The sequence below is a fragment of the Lactuca sativa genome, chromosome 3 (assembly GCF_002870075.4).
Source record: "Lactuca sativa cultivar Salinas chromosome 3, Lsat_Salinas_v11, whole genome shotgun sequence".
NCBI lineage: Eukaryota > Viridiplantae > Streptophyta > Magnoliopsida > Asterales > Asteraceae > Lactuca > Lactuca sativa.
In genome coordinates, this window is record NC_056625.2 from 153633887 (window position 1) to 153655025 (window position 21139).

The 21139-nt window shown below is 38.9% G+C and overlaps 1 protein-coding gene across 1 annotated transcript; it reads left to right on the forward strand.

Annotated features, from left to right (window-relative positions):
• The first annotated feature begins 19884 nt into the window (after positions 1–19884).
• On the forward strand, positions 19885–20759 carry LOC111896333 (root allergen protein). The gene is made up of 2 exons (XM_023892344.3): positions 19885–20149; positions 20280–20759. Exons 1-2 carry the CDS (start codon positions 19969–19971, stop codon positions 20573–20575), a joined length of 477 nt encoding a protein of 158 aa, XP_023748112.1. The 5' UTR covers positions 19885–19968; the 3' UTR covers positions 20576–20759.
• Positions 20760–21139: the final 380 nt, after the last annotated feature.

The window sequence follows — 21139 nt, forward strand, 5'->3', positions numbered from 1 at the left end:
AGATTATCCTCGACAATTGTTTAATCCTTTTAGTCATCTCCAGTTATAAACCTTTTCCCTTCTTAATTCCCCAGGCATTTGGAAAACTTTAGAAAGGATGAATATAGCACATGTAATCGATCCTATATCCGAAGCATATGGGACACGATTCATGATGTCTCACATAAAGACTAAACCAGTCTTTTGCTATAATATTTCCATTTCAATTTGCCAAGTTCTCATAATTCAGATTATGAAAAGGGATGCCGTAATCATAATAGAATTTTAGAACGCAAATAATGGACCCATATATAGAATTTCCTTATGTTGAGCCATTCCAACATGAAATTCATATATATCCTTGACTAAATGATTAAAACCTCACGATCTAAGCTTATAGATTTGAGATGAAGTATAATTTCCTCTCCCTTAATTATAGCAAAAAACTCTTTCCCAATTGAAACTTTTGTTTTCTATAATTAACATTGCTAGCTTGCAATACTTATCATAATTATCATGCTCCCACTAACATGATGATTATTAGCAAAACACTTATGATCTCACTAGCTTTGACATGTACTCAGAAATCAGCTGACTTTCTTACCAAAGTTCAGATTTCTGATACTAGATTGTTTTGATAAAACTTTATCAAAATCATACACCTTCCCTTAGATAGCACACTTGTGTGTCTAAACAATTAAGAAGAGGGATGCCGTAATCATAATTGTTAGACCTTTTTGCCACTTCTCACAAGTCCAGGTTACTGTGCCGGTAAACCACACACGCTCCACTAACGACTTTGAGAATGCAAATATCACAATTGCTATCTAGCTAAAATCTACTTAGTGAAAGTGTTTCCTCACCATCATTTTCATGAATCAGAGAGAAACCTTATGACACTTAGATTTAATGGTGTATGTGTTCTTATCCATGTGAATTGTCAAAACCATAAATACAAGACAAGGATAATGACAAATCCACACTCATATGGATTGAACTCAATCTTAATTTATTGCCACCTGGCAGCTCAAGGGCCTACCATTGCTTCCAAGTTGTTGTGCAACAAATTGAGAACTCTAAGAACTCATATGCAAAGCCAACTTTAACTAGAATGGGCACATAATATGTCAACACGATAGGTTATAAACCTCAAGTCGTGTGCTAGTGAAGAACTTCAGGTTTTATTCTTGATTAGTTCTTGAGACTTTCAAGACCTTTAAGACTCCCACTGTCCTCTTGACATATAAGACTTTCTTGTCAGTTATTCAAGAGATAGTGTGGATTCTAATCAAGACAAACACTTCACAAAATTGGCCTAAGTTGGTCTTTGTTTTATCCAAAACATCACAACTTACCAATTTCAAATGTACAAGAGTAGAAAACTTTTACTCTTACATTTGACAAGTGTTTTAAACCTTCTTTAAGACATGTCACTCAAGTTACAATCTTGGAGTATGACTCTAAGACTTGTATTGGAACGAAGTATGACTCATCTTCTTGATTTAACCACTTCAACAATTCAAGTTCCTCTTATTAGTCATAAGAATGCACTAAGATTTCCTTAGAGAACTAATTGTGCTATGGTTTCTTAATCATTAAGATGATCACAAAAACTGATACTAAAGTACTCTCCCATCTTTTCAGATTTGAGAAACTTCTATCCTTCTGCCTAATTTGATTCTTCTTATTCGCTCTGCCTTACATTGGAACCTTTTCCAATGTCTCAGAATTACACTTAAGCTTGTAAGTATAATCATATTTACTGAGCTTTAGTAAATTACAACGAATAGTCTTATCGATCTTTTGTGGCGGACTTGACCAGTGCACAAGAATGTGTACTCGATCCCTTAGTCCTTCACTTGACTCACACATCCATGTGAACAAGTAATTAGTCTTAATTTTCCAATACTTGAAAGTTCACATTCATCATGCTATACAACATGCATGATTCCAAGTTCCGGTCCAATTGAAACTTGGGTGATGAGAATCTTTCCTTATTTGGTAAATTTAGACATTACCACAAATGAAAGAATCAATTTCATATTTCCACTCTTGCTATTAATGAAATCATATAAGCAACAATTTTTCCTCAAATGCCATTGTAAGGATATTTTAAAACAAATAAAATCAAAATTTTCCTTTATTTTAAAACTATGCGGAAAAACTTATCCTTACAATCGATATGAAAACTTGTTGTTATCTATTCCCAAGCAATATCTCATAACTCCTAAGAAGTAGCTCAAGAATCCGATCTTCAAACTATGCGATAGAAATCATCTATGCCATCAGATTCAACATATTCTGTCTTTAAGTTTCTTCACTTTTCTTTGATTCTTAAAACATCACCATGTGACCCAGTCACATCATGTATCAAGAATCTCAGAATAGAAACTTAGCAGAGTTAGATAGTGGACTTTACCTGAAGTAGAGTCAAACTTATTGACTTTATCATCCTTAGGTAAATTTGGCAGCTTCGCAACCAATGCCCCTTCCTTTGGCAATATAAACATATGGACCCTTTGATAATGGTACACGGGACTATCACAGACTTAGCTTTTCTCTTTACCATTTGGTCAACCGAGTTGACTATAGCTGATCCCTTTCCATTGGGAAGAGAATGCTTTTCTGGATTTCCTGTGTCACTATTGTCAATGTCCATCAAGTTTTAAGGAAGTTGATCTTAACAAATAGATAAGATCATTAAGGGTCTTGTCATAGTCTGTTTCATAGGTGTCCCAAAGGAACTCACTATGTGACTTAGAAAGTGATTGAACCACCAACTTTCTCAAGACTTTGACACCCAACTCTCCCGGCTTGTCAATATGTGACTACATCTCCAAGATGTGACCACACCTAGACCTTGCCTTGCCAATAGGGCTTGAGTGACCTTAAACTTTTCAAGAACTTGTGGGTTGGGGAGAATAATTGGAGGAGATGAAGTAGTATGATATCCATGGGACATCATCTTCATTTAGGAAAGCTTGTTTCAAGAGATTTGGGAAGATCATAAATGTCTAAACCAGACATCTTTTGGGAGATATTCAAGATAGTTGATCTTAAGTCCTTAATATGACACCCAATATGAAATATTAAGGCTAGGACCTAACAAACTATTTTATAACTTAGAAGAGGTATGCCGTAATCCAAGCTATAAAATATTTGAAGGTAGGTGAATGACGATTCACCAATTTCCACCAGGATAAACGAAATGTATTATTAGGTTTTAATTGGATTTGAAACTCCTAGATCTTTGAGATTCATTGAACTGTTCAATGGCATGTTTCAATCTCGAGTGTGCCCTTCAGGTTTTGTGACTGGGATGCCGAGGATCACAAAACAAGGTGTGAAGTAACCATGCAAATTACTTGGTACCCTTAAGTGTTTACCCCTCAATCGATGTGCCGGTTAACCACACACGCTCCATCGATACTAAGATAAACATTAAGTTACCCTTTGCCTACCTTTTTAAATACGAGTTAGTGTGCCGGTTAACCACACACGCTCCACTAACCGACTTAAACACAGTGCAAAGTGTAATTTCATGGATTAGCACCTTATTCACATTTTCCTATGTAACTAAGATTGGGTATTTATAAAAGGTTTAGTTACTTAGTATTTATCATTAATACTTTTAATGAAGGGAGAATTCTAGTCATGTCAAACCCGTTTGGATAACGACCCTCCACCAGTCAAGCAAGCGGTGAGTGAGAGTGGACACCCATTAAGTTGCCATTTTATAGGCAACAACCTTATACCCACCTTATAGACCGGCTTCGTGAATGAGGCGTACTAGCGGTAAGACTGACTTTACTCTTATACATACATATATATATATATATATATATATATATATATATATATATTATTAACTTATAATATTATAAAGTATAAGGGTTGAATTTTAACTTTTAAAATTCTAAGGGCTAACTTGGAATTAAAGTATTCATAAGAGAAAACTTTACAAATTCTAAAACTTGAGGGCAAGTTTTGAAACTGTTCAAAACTAATTAATTCCATAACTTATGTGTTTAAAGTAGTTTTAATCCAAAAACTCTTCAAGTTCCATAACTTGAGGACAAGTTATGGAAGACTTTAAACTAATAAAAGAATTAACTTTTCTTTATTTTATAACTTATGGAATTAAATAAGGTTACACTTTTTTTTATTATTTATTATTTAATGAAGAGACTCTTTGTCCTCCATAACTTGAGGACAAGTTATGAAGTCATAAACCCATTTAATTAGAACTAGACTCTTCATTTTTGTAACCTTTGCCAACTATTATGAGTTTTATGAAACTTAAATGTGACTTTTCATATAACTTGAGGACAAGTTACAAAAACACATTTTAGAATCAACTCTTAGATTAATTTGGATTGAAAACAACTATTTCACTCAACTTTTCTATTAATCCAAGCAACTCATAAGAACAAGATAATTCAAATCAAACTTTTTCATGTAATTAGTCTAAACCTTAAACTAATACAAAACATGAATCTATTGACAATTATCTTTGAAATTGGATTATCATGAACATTACCACATCAAAAACAAGTTTATAAGTTCAAAAACATCTTAGGGTAATGTTCCTAGTCCAATTCCAGCCAAAAAAGTCGAATTTATGCTGTCTGGGGGTCCAACTCGTCGAGTGCATGAACCAACTCGGCGAGTTGGATCGATTTGATCACTTTTTAGGCATGGACTCGCCGAGTCTCCTGAAGGACTCGCCGAGTCTGATGATCAGACAGCAACAACTTCGATTTTTTTAAGCAGTTTGCAAGTATAACAAGAAAACAAGCCTAGGCTCTGATACCACTGTTGGGTTATGAGCATTCTAACACTCCTAAGTGTACATGCAACCCTAAATACCTTGGATCTATGTTTTCTCTATTATACATGCAAATAAGAACTTCCAAGGTATTATCCTAATCTAGCATACAAAACAATGAGTGTAACAAGATAAAATACATACCTCTTTGATGTAGAAGGTCTTCATGAAGCTTGAGTGCCAAGTGCCCCAAGTGTGACACCTCAAATGGTTCACACAACACCAAATACACTTGGAATAACTTGAGAGAAATCCACAACTCATGAAATCGGCTAGCCCTTCATATTCACACACTAGTGGCCGATTTTTGTCAAGAATAAGATCTTTATATAGTCTTACAATTAGGGTAAACCCTAATTGTCATGACTTTCCATTTCCTTGGATCCATGGGTTCAAATACACCATGGAGCATCCATGGACCATCCTATGGGTTTTAGCCCAACTTGATTATCCATGGAGCATTAGCCCACTATACAAGTATGGATGATTTACACAATCAACCCATATATTTAATTAGTCTTCTTTTGATCACTTAATTAATCCTAGATTAATTCTTGATCAATACTAATTAAATAATCTTATTATTCTTATTATTAATATACTAGAACTTATAATATATTAATAACCATAAGTGTCTTATTTCTCTCATTATAGTCTATCCAAGTGCATGATGCCATGCAACCCAAATGGACCATGCCGGGTCGAGTCAAGTGTTACCAATTATAGTTATGGAATTAGACATTAATCCAACAAGAACATCGATAAAAAGAACGCCCAAATCTGACTTCGTATGAAGAAGTTATGATTTTTCGAAGTTTCGGAATAGCAGTGTACAACCCGAAATTCAAATATTAGATCGAGTGATTTTTAGCCGACACAACCTAAACGAGAATCGAAGATCTCGTTATTAGTAGCGTAACGATAAAAAGACAGACGAAAATGGACATCGGATAAAGAAGTTATGAGATTTTAATGGACCAATCCTGTCCCGGCCTGTTAAAAATATAACTTTAAAAATAAAGTCAAAATTAGCCGACGGAGTCTAAACGAAAGTTGTAGAGTACGTCTGCACCTACGCGTGGATATAAAGAACGTCAAAAACGGAGTTCGTATGAACGAGTTACAAATTATAATAACATATTTACGTATTAAAATAAAGTATAAATCATGTATACGTACACATATATATACATATGTATATATCATTAGAAAGGTATCGACGATGCGGTCATTATAAGACTAATGTTGAGTTCTTTCGACATTAGTTTAATACAAATATCATTAAATCCATTTAAAATAGTATTATAGAGGGGTATTTAGTTGTTTATATAACTAAAAGGTCATTAAGTAATTATGGAGGGTAGTTTTTGAAAATTCAGTTAGTATAAATAAGAGCCTTGGGCTCTCATATTTCTTGCACCATTCTCTTGATTCAAGAGTCTTTCTCTCCTTATCCCCCGAGCATTTCGGTCCCTCGTGATTCGACTTCTCTTTCTGTAGTTTAGTATAGTAAGGGGAGCGCTGAAGCGCTGCACGAATCTTTCTTAGAAAGATTCAGCGACGAAGTTCTGCCCCTGCAGAGCCCGACTCCTAGCTAAAACCCCCATTGTAAGTAAGTTATGCTTACCTTATTTTAATATAGCTTATATTTAAAATTAGAATTGTTATTATGAACTTAGAATAAATATTTGAGCTATTATTATAACTTATATAAGTGTTTTTATAATAACTACTCGCGGTACGGGGAATCTGGTTTAAAGGGCCGCATAGGGTTGTTGGATTTCAGAAGTGCTATATGCCAAAATGGTCCTGCCCCCCGGTGTTTTATGTCTGGCCCCTGTCTGTACATAGTGGTTGGAAAATATTGTTTAACGCTTATATAATAATAATAATAATACTAAGACTAATAGTTGGTCACGGTAAATATTAGACTAAAATTTAGCAATAATAATGCTAGGTTTCATTGAAGGAAAATAGAATCGTTAGAAGCAAGCGCTGCCCGATTTTGGAATCATCACTTTAACAAGTGATTGCATAGTTACTTTCAGCTTAGACATAGATATGAAGTATTTTATATAAATTACGTGCTATGTGTGCATATTATATGAATACTTGCTATCTATGCTGGATGAACGTTTTATACATGTTTTCAATGATTTAAACTGTATATGTATTTTATATCTACAAAATGTGTTGGGTAAAACATGGGTAGATGTAATAGTTGCTGTGTGACAAGATAAAACGATGAGAGGCCTCGTTATAGTTGTTATTGATGATCCAGTCATCTAGCAGAGTATAGATGACGACCACGGACTATTCTAGACAGTCCAGTGGAGCACTAGCAGGCTCGCAACCTGTAGGTGTTTATTTGAACTGTGTGTTTATTTGAACTGTGTGCTCACCAGATGTACTCCATCCCCCACATGGTTGCCTTAAGGACATTTATTGATGAGGAATCCCCTTAGCAGTAGTGTCCGTCCCGATGATAATCCTTAGGATAGGTCCCTTATGTTAGATGCTTAGGGACGTAATGTGAGGATAACGGGAACGGGTAATCGGGTTTGTTTAATTTAATGAAGTTAATAAACTTATTTATTGTGGGTTGAAAACCCTATGTGCTCACCAGGCTCCCAAGCCTGACCCACTCAGTTTTATGTATTACAGGTAGTGGCGCTTGAGCATAGTTATGATGTTTAGACGAGAGTTTACGGATATAGGCCTGTAGATATGAAATAATGTAGTAAGGCTTATATTGTACTGTTTATGCTTTTGATCTGTACGAACATGACATCCCAAGTCTTTTAATGAAATACATTTCTATGGAAATGCTTTTGATAAATCTTTATCATATTTTGTTTTGGGACAAATTCCGCAACACTTTTATTTAAAATGTTACTCTGATTTTTAAACAAAGCATAAACAAACCGGTCTTTTCTGGCCGTGATTTTGGGGATGTCACAGTTGGTATCAGAGCATTAGTTTAAGCGAACTAGGAATATGGATTTATTTCTAGACTTAAACTTAGAATGCTAAGCGATGATTGTGAGGTGTGAGCACTAGAATTTTTTAGGAATTATGCCTAAAATGCTTTTATGTGCTAAATGCTTTGTGCCTGATATGCTATTATTTGTTCGGATCTATGGTCTGTTGCCGACCGGATCTGGAAACCTTATGTGTTTAGGATTCTAAACGTACGACTACGATATTAGAACTAGCATGTAAACGTTTCGGGGTGATAAGGACGATTTAAACATCAGTCCTAAATAAAGATCTAAATTCACCTTATTCGGTGTATAGATCAAGATGGCAAGGACCCGTAGCGGAAATGTGAATGCAAATGGGAACATAATCCAACCCCCAGTGATTGAGCAAATACCGGTGATGGAAGCCGCTGCTGAGCCAGTCACAATGGCCGGAGTGCAAGCGATGATCCAAGCGATGTTGGATCGTCAAATGGAGGAAACTAGACGTTTGCTCCAGCAAAATCGAGAGGAAGCCACTATTCAGACCGAACAGACCGAGTTGAACGAAGGGCAGACTGAGGAAGGAGACTACAGTGGAACTGTTGGTCAAGTCAACCCGCCAATAGTTCAACAAAATAACCAAGATGACGGATTCGAGAGAAATGGATGCAAGTACAAGGATTTTCAGACTTGCAAGCCATCGACTTTCACGGGAAAGGAAGATCCAATCGGAGTCATGTATTGGATCTAGGAGATGGAGTTAGCTTTCATGACATGCGGTTGCAGAGGGAAGCTACAGACCACGTTTGCAGTACGTCAGTTTCGGGGAGGCGCTGTACGTTGGTGGAATACATTGGGGAAGACTTTAAGCCCCAACAAGCCCCTGCAATGACTTGGTAAGACATGTGGAAGATATGGTGTATAACCTATTGACCCATGTTCAAATCCTGGTACTACTCAGCCCTTGTGGCCATGGAGGTTCGCCTGCAATGACTCCAGGGCATGAGACAAAGTCTCATGTTTGCAGCGGGGGATTAGTCGGTGCGCGTAAGCTGGCCTGGAAACCCTCGTTAGGGAAGTTCCCTTTCCAAAAAAAAAAAAACTGACATGGGCAGAATTTCTGGTGCAATTCAAACGAAAGTACTGCTCAGCTCAAAACCTGCTCGAGCTAGAGAACCAGTTTCTAACCCTGAAGAAGGGGAGCATGTCAATCGATGAATACATGAACAACTTCACAGAAAAGATGGAATTTGCCTTGCGTCTTGTTCTGGATGAGTTGACGAAAATTGATAAGTACACAAAGGGATTACCCTGGGAGTACGCAGTGCCAGTACGCCAGACACCTACTTTGGAGGCAGCTATCTGGGCTGCCAAGTCTGTGGAGGATATGATTAAGGGAAGAGCTGCCAGCAAAGTCGAGGTTGGCGAGAAGAGGAAATTTGAAGGGTCTGCTAAACCCAACAAAAAGAAGAGCAAGTTCGGTTCAAAGAAGTTCGGGGGAGGAAATGAATTTAAATGGTGCGAGAAGTGCAAGAAGAAGCACTCGGGAAAATGTGGTAAGGAAGTAACCTGCTACAAGTGTGGGAAAACGGGGCACTATGCCAATGAGTGCACCACCAACAAGAGGGTGTGCTACGAGTGCCATGAAGAAGGGCATATTGCCAAGGATTGCCCAAAGAAGAAAGATGCGGGAAGGCCCAACATTCCACCGAAGCCGAAGGCGAGAGCCTTCCATATGACACTCGAGGCTGCAAAGGAGGCAGCAGATGTCGCTTCAGGTACCTTTCTTGTAAATGGTTTTCCTGCAAATATACTATTTGATTCCGGAGCCAACTACTCCTTTGTGTCGCATAAATTTGGTAGGAAATTAGCATTACCTGTAGAAAAACTTGATAATGCCCTGATTGTAGAAGTTGCCAGTGGCAAATTCGTACCTGTTAGTAATCGTATTAGGAACATCGTCATTGACTTAAATGGAAATAAATTCCATGAGGAGCTATTACCCATAGAGTTAAAAGGTTTCGACATCGTTTTGGGTACGGATTGGCTTAGCGCCAACGATGCCGAGATATTATGCCGAAAGAAGATAGTTAGGATAAACCCACCCAGAAAGGAATCATTTATGGTGTACGGGGATAAATGCAGAGTGAATTATGAAATCATCTCCCTGCTGAAAGCCAGGAAATGTTTGTCCAAAGGATGTGCATCGTACTTGGCATTCGTAATCGATGCTAAGAAGGAAAAGAAAGAGGTGCATAATATACCAGTTGTGTGCGATTATCCGGAAGTCTTTCCCGAAGATCTTCCCGGATTACCACCTGATAGACAAGTGGAGTTTCGTATAGACTTGTTACCAGGAACGACACCGATAGCAAAGGCACCATACTGATTAGCACCGACGGAGATGAAGGAGCTTATGACGCAACTTCAGGAGCTGTTGGACAGCGGTTTCATTCGACCTAGTTCATCACCCTGGGGAGCTTCGGTGTTATTCGTGAAGAAGAAGGACGGAAGCATGAGAATGTGTATAGACTACCGAGAGCTGAACAAGGCAACAGTGAAGAACAAGTATCCATTGCGGAGGATTGACGACCTATTCGATCAGCTGCAAGGTTCGAGTTACTTCTCAAAGATCGATCTTAGGTCAGGATATCGTCAGCTGAAGGTGAGAGAGCAGGATATTGAGAAGACTGCATTCAGAACAAGATATGGACACTACAAGTTCTTGGTTATGTCATTCGGACTAACCAATGCTCCAACAGCATTCATGGATTTGATGAACAGGGTTTGTAAACCATTCCTCGATAAATCCGTGATAGTATTCAGCGACGACATTCTCATCTACTCGAAAAGCCAGGAGGAGCATGGCAAGCATCTACGAGAAGTGTTGGAAGTATTAAAGAAGGAGAAGCTTTACGCTAAGTTCTCCAAATGTGACTTTTGGATACGGGAAGTCCAATTTTTGGGTCATGTTGTTAACTAGGAGGGAATAATGGTTGACCCCGTAAAGATCGAGGCTATAATGAAGTGGGAACGTCCAAAGAGTCCCATGGAGATCCGAAGCTTTCTAGGATTAGCCGGATATTATCGACGATTTATCCAAGGCTTTTCTTCGATAGCTGCACCATTAACAACGTTGACCCACAAAGGAGCTACGTATACGTGGAGTAAGAAGCATGATGAGGCATTCGAGAAGCTAAAGAAGAAGTTATGTGAAGCACCAATACTTTCTCTTCCCGATGGAGTTGAGGACTTTGCGGTTTATAGTGATGCATCTGGAGTCGGGTTGGGTTGTGTTCTGACCCAAAGAGAAAAGGTGATAGCATACGCATCTCGACAATTGAAAGAGCACGAAAAGAACTACCCCACTCATGATCTGGAGTTGGCAGCGGTAGTATTTGCCTTAAAGTTATGGAGACATTACCTCTACGGCATGAAGTGCAAGCTCTTCACTGATCATAAGAGTCTCCAGTATCTCTTTAATCAGAAGGAGTTGAACATGAGGCAACGACGCTGGCTAGAACTACTCAAGGACTACGACTGTGAGATACTTTACCACCCAGGTAAAGCAAATATTGTTGCTGATGCTCTCAGTCGGAAAGTCAATCTTGAAAGGAAGAGGCCAAGAGCGTTAAGAATTGAAGTCATCTCGACGATTGTGGAAAGTATCAGAAAAGCTCAAGAAGAAGCTTTAGAGAAGAATGATCGAAAGGAAGAACGTTTGAGCAAAACGTTAGTGTTCGGTACAAACAGTCGAGGACTGAAGGTATTCCAAGATTCAATTTGGGTACCTAAGACGGGAGGAATAAGAGACCTTCTGATGGAGGAAGCACATAAGACCATGTACTCAATTCATCCCGGTAGCACTAAAATGTATAGGGACCTAAAACCCTACTACTGGTGGCCGACAATGAAGCTCGATGTTGCGAAGTATGTGGCCGAGTGTGTGACATGTGCAAGAGTCAAGGCACAACATCAAAAACCGTATGGGAGTTTAGAACCTTTACCTGTACCCATGGGTAAATGGGAAAACATCACCATGGATTTTGTGACTAAACTGCCCAGGACGAAAAACGGACACGACATGATTTGGGTGGTCGTGGATCGTTTAACCAAGAGTGCACACTTCATAGCAGCCAACGAGAAGTGGTCTATGGATAAGCTCGCAAATGATTACGTGAAGGAAATTTTAAGACTTCATGGTGTCCCTCTTACGATTGTGTCAGATCGTGATAGTCGTTTCACGTTGAGGTTTTGGAGGAGTCTGCAAGAGGAGTTAGGTACAAAGTTATGTTTGAGTATTGCTTACCATCCGCAAACTGATGGTCAGAGCGAAAGAACGATTCAGACATTGGAAGATATGTTGAGAGCCTGTACCCTCGAATTCCAAGGGAATTGGGACGAGCACTTACCTCTGGAAGAATTCTCCTACAACAATAGTTTTCACTCGAGCATCAAGATGGCACCTTACCAAGCCTTGTATGGAAAGAAGTTTCGTACGCCGTCTTGTTGGCTTGAAGCCAGAGAGAAGCAGTTTATGGGCCCCGAGATAGTCCATGAGACTGCTGAGAAGTTGAAGGTGATTAGGGAAAGGATGTTAGCAGCCTAGGATCGTCAGAAGAGATATGCTGACAAGAAAAGACAACCGATAACCTTCGAAGTTGGGGATTCCGTTTTGCTTAAAGTCTCACCGTGGAAGGTACTTATACGATTTGGGAAACGAGGAAAGTTGAGTCCAAGGTTTATTGGACCGTTCAAAGTTCTTCAGAAGATTGGGAACCAAGCTTACAAGCTGGAATTGCCCGAAGAACTCAATGGTATTCATAACACCTTTCCATGTGTGTTATTTGAGGAACTTCACGGGAGATGTTCCCTACATAATTCCAATCTCAGAGTTAAGGATGGATGAGAACAAAAGGCTGATCGAAGAGCCTGAGGCAATTGTTGACCGTAAGACTAAGAAGTTATGACGTAAGATGGTCGACTTAGTGCTAGTCCGATGGAAACATTTGAATGGGCCGAATCTCACTTGGGAAACAGAGGATGACATGAGGAGTCGCTATCCACATCTGTTTGCTGATGCATGATTCCGGGACGGAATCATCCTAAGAGGGAGAGAACTGTAACGCCCGGGTTTCAAGGCTAAGCATTTTTGTCAATGTAATAGTCTAGGTCAACTATTGTAACTCTTTTTGAAGTAATAAAAATGAAATATTTGAGTATTATGTGAATTATGTGTGTTATGTGTTTATTATTTAATTATAAATGTATAATTAATAGAGAATAAAAATAAGCGTCAAAATTAAAGTGTGAGATTAGCCTGATATCTCTACATAAAGTTGTAGAATATGTCTCAAGGTTTCCGTACATATAAGGAACGCCGAAATCCGAGTTATAACGAAGAAGTTATGACCCGTCGAAGTTTTGCGACAGAACCGACACGATTCCGGGAAACGTAAATAGTGAATTTACGATAGAGCGAAATTTAGCCTTAGCGATCTAAACGAAAGTCATATAATATGTTAAACTAAGAACATCGATAAAAAGAACGCCCAAATCTGACTTCGTATGAAGAAGTTATGATTTTTCGAAGTTTCGGAATAGCAGTGTACAACCCGAAATTCGAATATTAGATCGAGTGATTTTTAGCCGACACAACCTAAACGAGAATCGAAGATCTCGTTATTAGTAGCGTAACGATAAAAAGACAGACGAAAATGGACATCAGATAAAGAAGTTATGAGATTTTAATGGACCAATCCTGTCCCGGCCAGTTAAAAATATAACTTTAAAAATAAAGTCAAAATTAGCCAACGGAGTCTAAACGAAAGTTGTAGAGTACGTCTCCACCTACGCATGGATATAAAGAACGCCAAAAACGGAGTTCGTATGAAAGAGTTACAAATTATAATAGCATATTTACGTATTAAAATAAAGTATAAATCATGTATACGTACACACACACACACACATATATATATATATATATATATATATATATATATATATATATACATATGTATATATCATTAGAAAGGTATCGACGATGCGGTCATTATAAGACTAATGTTGAGTTCTTTCGACATTATTTTAATACAAATATCATTAAATCCATTTAAAATAGTATTATAGAGGGGTATTTAGTTGTTTATATAACTAAAAGGTCATTAAGTAATTATGGAGGGTAGTTTTTGAAAATTCTATTAGTATAAATAAGAGCCTTGGGCTCTCATATTTCTTGCACCATTCTCTTGATTCAAGAGTCTTTCTCTCCTTATCCCCCGAGCATTTCGGTCCCTCGTGATTCGACTTCTCTTTCTGTAGTTTAGTATAGTAAGGGCAGCGCTGAAGCGCTGCACGAATCTTTCTTAGAAAGATTTAGCGACGAAGTTCTGCCCCTGCAGAGCCTGACTCCTAGCTAAAACCCCCATTGTAAGTAAGTTATGCTTACCTTATTTTAATGTAGCTTATATTTAAAATTAGTATTGTTATTATGAACTTAGAATAAATATTTGAGCTATTATTATAACTTATATAAGTGTTTTTATAATAACTACTCGCGGTACGGGGAATCTGGTTTAAAGGGCCGCATAGGGTTGTTGGATTTCAGAAGTGCTATATGCCAAAATGGTCCTGCCCTCCGGTGTTTTATGTCTAGCCCCTGTCTGTACATAGTGGTTGGAAAATATTGTTTAACGCTTATATAATAATAATAATAATACTAAGACTAATAGTTGGTCACGGTAAATATTAGACTAAAATTTAGAGATAATAATGCTAGGTTTCGTCGAAGGAAAATAGAATCGTTAGAAGCAAGCGCTGCCTGATTTTGGAATCATCACTTTAACAAGTGAGTGCATAGTTACCTTCAGCTTACACATAGATATGAAGTATTTTATATAAATTACGTGCTATGTGTGCATATTATCTGAATACTTGCTATCTATGTTGGATGAACGTTTTATACATGTTTTCAATGATTTAAACTGTATACGTATTTTATATCTACAAAATGTGTTGGGTAAAACATGGGTAGATGTAATAGTTGCTGTGTGACAAGATAAAACAATGAGAGGCCTCGTTATAGTTGTTATTGATGATCCAGTCATCTAGCAGAGTATAGATGACGACCACGGACTATTCTAGACAGTTCAGTGGAACACTAGCAGGCTCGCAACCTGTAGGTGTTTATTTGAACTGTGTGTTTATTTGAACTGTGTGCTCACCAGATGTACTCCATTCCCCACATGGTTGCCTTAAGGACATTTATTTGCTGAGGAATCCCCTTAGCAGTAGTGTCCGTCCTGATGATAATCCTTAGGATAGGTCCCTTATGTTAGATGCTTAGGGACGTAATGTGAGGATAACGGGAACGGGTAATCGGGTTTGTTTAATTTAATGAAGTTAATAAACTTATTTATTGTGGGTTGAAAACCCTATGTGCTCACCAAGCTCCCAAGCCTGACCCAGTCAGTTTTATGTATTACAGGTAGTGGCGCTTGAGCATAGTTATGATGTTTGGACGAGGGATTACGGATATAGGCCTGTAGATATGAAATAATGTAGTAAGGTTTATATTGTACTGTTTATGCTTTTGATCTGTACGAACATGAAATCCCAAGTCTTTTAATGAAATACATTTCTATGGAAATGCTTTTGATAAATCTTTATCATATTTTGTTTTGGGACAAATTCCACAACACTTTTATTTAAAATGTTACTCTGATTTTTAAACAAAGCATAAACAAACCGGTCTTTTCTGGCCATGATTTTGGGGATGTCACATATGTAGAGGGGGCATGTGATAGCATATGCATTGAGGCAGCTAAAGCCTCATGAGACGAGGTATCCCACCCACGATCTGGAGTTGGGGGCAGTAGTGTTTGCCCTCAAGATATGACGTCACTATTTGTATGGGGTTTGGTGTACCATTTACACAGACCACAAGAGCTTGAAGTATTTTATGGATCAGCCCAATCTAAATATGCGCCAGAGGAGATGGTTGGACGTGGTAAAGGATTACGATTGTGATATCCTGTACCACCCGGGCAAGGCTAATGTTGTAGCTGATGCCCTGAGTCGTAGGGCGGAGATTGCCCCGATTCGAGACTTCTGTATGCGTTTGACAGTGATGACTCCGTTGTTGGACACCATTCGGGAGGCCCAGGCAGAGGCCGTGAGACCAGAGAACTGTAAGAGAGGGCGGGTGATTGGGCAGGTACCTGAGTTCGTTACTGATAGCCACGGGCTTATGACCTTTCAGGGTCGGATTTGGGTGTCGTATGCAGGAGGGGCGCACACCACATTGATGGAGGAGGCGCATAGATAGAGATTCTCGATCCATCCCGGGGCCACTAAGATGTATTTGGATCTGAAGAAAGATTATTGGTGGCCCTGTATGAAGAGGGATATAACATGGTTTGTTGAGATGTACTTGACCTGTCGTAGGGTTAAGGCCGAGCACCAGCGTCCACATGGCAAGTTTCAGCCACTTGAGGTTCCCCAATGGAAGTGGAAACAGATTTCTATGGATTTCATCACCAAATTGCCGAGGACCGCGAGGGGTGTCGATGGAATTTGGGTGATGGTCGACCGGCTGACGAAGAACGCTCACTTTCTTGCTATCAGTGAGAGCTTTTCTGCAGAGAGGTTGGCAGAGTTGTATATGAGGGAGGTGGTATCACGGAATGGAGTGTCGATCTCGATTGTGTCAGATCGGGATGTACATTTCACTTCTAGATTCTGGAAGAAGTTTCATGAGGAGTTAGGCACGAGGCTGCATTTCAGTACCGCCTACCATCCACAGACGGATGGGCAGAGTGAGCAAACGATCCAGACGCTCGAGGACATGCTCCGAGCATGTGTGTTGGACTTCGGAGGAAGTTGGGACATGCACTTGCCGTTGGCTGAGTTTTCCTATAACAACAGCCACCATTCGAGTATCGGCATGCCTCCTTTTGAGTTGTTGTATGGGAGGAGGTGTCGGACTCCCATCTGCTGGGGAGAGGTCGGGTAACGAGTGTTGGGTAGCGTTGATTTAGTGCTTCAGACGACAGAGCAGATACAGCAAGTCAGACAGAGGTTGTTGACAGCTTAGAGTCGCCAGAAGAGTTACACGGATAGGCGACGATCCAATCTCGAGTTTCAGGTTGGAGATTTTGTACTCCAGAAGGTGTCTCCTTGGAAAGGGGTGATCCGATTCAGGAAGAGGGGCAATTTGGGTCCCCGGTACATCGGTCCATTCAGAGTGTCCGCGAGGGTGGGCAAGGTAGCATATCGTTTGGAACTACCTGCGGAATTGGGCCAGATTCATGATACCTTCCACGTGTCTCAGCTGAGGAAGTGTATAGCCGACAAGTCGGCAGTGGTACCGCTGGAGGATATTCAGGTGGATGCGAGCCTAAATTATGTTGAGAGACCGATCGCGATCTTGGACCGGAAGGTCAAGGTTTTGAGGAACAAGGAGGTTCCTCTGGTTCAGGTCCAGTGGCAACATCGGAGAGGTTCTGAGCTGACTTGGGAGCCGGAGTCAGAGATGCGGGAGCAGCATCCGGAGTTGTTTGCGGTATGAGACTTCGAGGGCGAAGTCTGGTTCTTGTGGGGGAGAATTGTAACGTCCCAAATTCAGGTGTGTCTCTTAAACCCTTCTCCTTTTCCCAAGTTGTCAAGTTAAGCCCCTAAAATGAAATGTTAGGCAAGTGAGTACGCTGGTCGTACTGAAGAGTACGATGGGCGTACTCGCGCGCTTAAGTTGGAAGCGGACTCGCCTAGGTGCGCTGGGCGTAGCCAGGGTTACGCTGGGTGTAGCGAGCCCAGATGTAAACCCTAATTTGTGGCTTGTGCACTATAAAAGGAATGTTAAGGCCTTATCCTTAACCACCATTTCAGAGAGTGAAACCCTAATAGAGAGCCCTCCTTTGTTTCTAGCTAGTGTGTTGTGTTCTAAGCTTCAAAGTGCCATTTCAAGGTGGTGAAAGAGAAGAGGAGGCCATTTTGAAAGCTAGGAGTTTGTGGACAAGAGTAGATCCGAGCTTTTCAGAGGTTGGAGCTTCTTTCTGAGGTAAAAAGCTCAAAACTTTCCTTGTCATTTGTGTTGTGTGCTTCTTGGACCAATTTCTAGGGTTTTTGGTCCCAAGGTGGAGACTTTATGAGCAAATGGTCTCCATTGGCCTAGATCTACCATATTTCAGGACTATAAGAGTTGTATGTTCATAAAAATGCAATCTTGGACGTGAATATTGAGCCATGCATGAGATCTAGACCTTTTGAGGAAGAAGAAAAGGTGTTAGTGTGTGTAGGGACCTTTACAGCCATGGAAAGGCTTAAAGGTTCCGACTTTATGGGATAAGAGGCTTAGGGAAAGTCAGATCTGCAAGTTGAGTGAGTGTCTTAACCGTTTAAGACCAAAATCCAAGGAAAGGCTGAAACTGAGACTTACGCTGGGCGTAACTCTCAGTACGCGCAGCGTAAGGGGTAGAAACCCCGATTGTGGTTCGTCGGCGTACTCCCCACGTACAGAGAAGGTACGCGTTGCGTACTGCCTCCTGTTGACTTCCCTTGACTTTTAGGGTTTTGGTCAACCTTTGGAGTTTCGGGTCAGGGAGGGGTAAAATGGTCTTTTACCCTTCTGTGGAATTGTAGGAGTGAATTTAATCTAGCCTTTGAGAGCCATTATTTATTTGAGAGTGTTGTTTATGTGTTTAGGCAGGGGCTAGACCAGTGTGTTCGTGTGCGAGATTATCCGAGATACCCGAGGTGAGTATTCTCACTATACATTACCTAGAGTGGTATTATGTGTAGACAGAAGGGTCTTGTATGCTATGTGTATGTTTGAGATTATGTGCATTTTGGTTGTATGTATGTGGTATGTTGTATAGACCGGACCGGAGGTTCCAACAATATAGACCGAACCGAAGGGTCCAACAATACAGACTGGATCGAAGGGTCCGACAAGCTATGACCGGACCAGAGGGTCCAACAAGCTACGGGACTGGAGTGTCCCGCTGAGACACATCGACCGGAGGGTCGTACTGTAGCCTCGAGTGGCGTACGTGTTGTATGTGGTATTTTGGGGATCTCACTAAGCCTTTGTACTTACAGTGTTTGTGTGATGTGTTTCAGGTACCAGCGAGGATCGCGGGAAGGCGCCAACATGACCAGTACACACTATCAGAGTTTCATACATTTGATCTTGGGATGTGATTTTATGGAATTATTATGTGATACATTGAGAATTAAGAATTTTTATTAATGAAATTACATTATTAAAAAGTGAAAAATAGTTTTGAAATTTACGTCGTTACAAATTCAATACTGATTGTAATACACGATCTTTATTTAAAAGATGTTGATATTGTTACCTTCACTCGCATAATCAAATAATTGAATTCTTCCGCTGTATTGATCATCTGAATGATAGAAATCGTCTTCATCATATTGATTATTGTCGAATGCTTCGTCGCCATATTGATCATCATGTTCAGTATCATCGCTACTGTAATCAAAACAGTCCGACATCAATATTTTGGGTTAACAAATTCCTACGTTGTTATCTTCAACTATAAATGACGTTACAGATACAAATGTCGATTGACTAAATCACGAATCGTATACTGAAAATCGTATCTTCAATTCAACGATAACTATGGAATATCCCTTAATTATAGGTAAATAATAATGGATAATATATTGATTATTAATTGTATTATATTAGTTAAAAATTATATTAAATACAAATTTAGTTAAATACCCTAATAAAATGATTGGCTGATAAGTGTTGTCGCGTTCTCAACCTTTTAGGTGTTTTATTTGATCCTACTCTCCTCTCTCTCTCTCTCTCTCTCTCTCTCTCTCTCTCTCTCTCTCTCTCTATATATATATATATATATATATATATATATATATATATATATATATATATATATATATATATATATATATATATATAAAGTCTAAAAATGCATGCACTCGACACATGTTGCTCATAGGGAGTGGATCTATGTCGATAAATGTTGGACGATTCAATATCGGTGGGCGTAATATACAAAGTGTGAAAGTACACAAATTCCATGCTTCGAAACTGGATTCAGAGCCTATAAATACGTATCGCAAGAAGATAAACATTTCATCCTTACAAAATCATCTTTTTTCTTGAACACAAAAGAAAAGTTGTCAAACATTTTACTTGAAGCGACAAGAATGACTCTCTTTAATATTGATCTTGAAATCCCATCCAAGGTTGCTGCTCCTAAGCTCTTCAAGGCTTACCTTGACTTCAACAAGGTCGCACCCAAGGTCGATCCTGAAACATATAAATCAGTTGAAATCATCAAAGGTGATGGAGGCCCTGGAACAGTCAACAATATCACTTTTGCCGATGGTTAGTAATTTCTATATTTTCCCTTGTTCATTGTCAAGTTTTTGGAGACCAAAATTCTATCAAGATACCCCTTTTATTTCATGGTAGGATTGAACATGTATATAAGTAAAGTTTTGTGGTTACGATGCAGGTCTTCCATTTACGAATGGAAAATCTAAGGTTGATACTATTGACGCTGAAAACCTTAGTCTAAGCTACACGATCTTCGAAGGTGATGTTTTGATGGGTGTATCAGACTCTGCCACTCATCATATAAAGTTTATACCTTCGGCTGATGGGGGATGCACGTATAAACATACAATTGTGAATAAATGCATAGGCGATAATAAGTTCACAGATGATCAGGTCAAGCTTACAAAAGAATCTTTTAACAAAACTTTTAAGGCGATGGAGGCCCATATCAATGCCAATCCTAATGCTTACTGATGTATCCGAATGAAGGTGTTCTGATCTTGATGTATCGATCGAAGCGTTTTATATTTAGCATGTTTTGGACTAGTTTCTTCTCTATTTCCAAAAATAAATGGACTTTAGTCCTGTTTTGTTCTACATGTGGTGTACTATGTTTAATTCTCAATCATATCATAATAAAAGAAGGCGATTAGTTATATATTTGGGTAACATATTGGATAATCTTGTATTCAGGACGGAAGCGAAAAATATATTTCACGATGTGTCGACAAATACTTCGATTATTATTATTATTATTATTATTATTATTATTATTATTATTATTATAAAATGTTTGAACGAAGTGAAAACGTATATTATATAAACATTAAGAAAGGTTATAATATATATAAAAACAACTTGAGAGTATAATATCCTTAATAAAACAAATCACGTAAAATACAAAATAATCAAAATAATCAAATCGAATCAAAATGATCTACCATTTAGTCCGATTTATACAAAGAGCTTTTATAAACAAAGTTCTTTTTGTTTTTTACATCAATGTTACAAAAGATAATTTCCCATAACATTACGTAA

What these genes read in the sequence shown, in the direction of transcription:
- LOC111896333 (XM_023892344.3), top strand. Translation starts at nt 19,969, where the DNA reads ATGACTCTCTTTAATATTGATCTTGAAATCCCATCCAAGGTTGCTGCT. An exon ending in CAATATCACTTTTGCCGATG is followed by an intron (nt 20,150 to 20,279) that starts GTTAGTAATTTC and finishes GTTACGATGCAG; the next exon opens with GTCTTCCATTTACGAATGGA.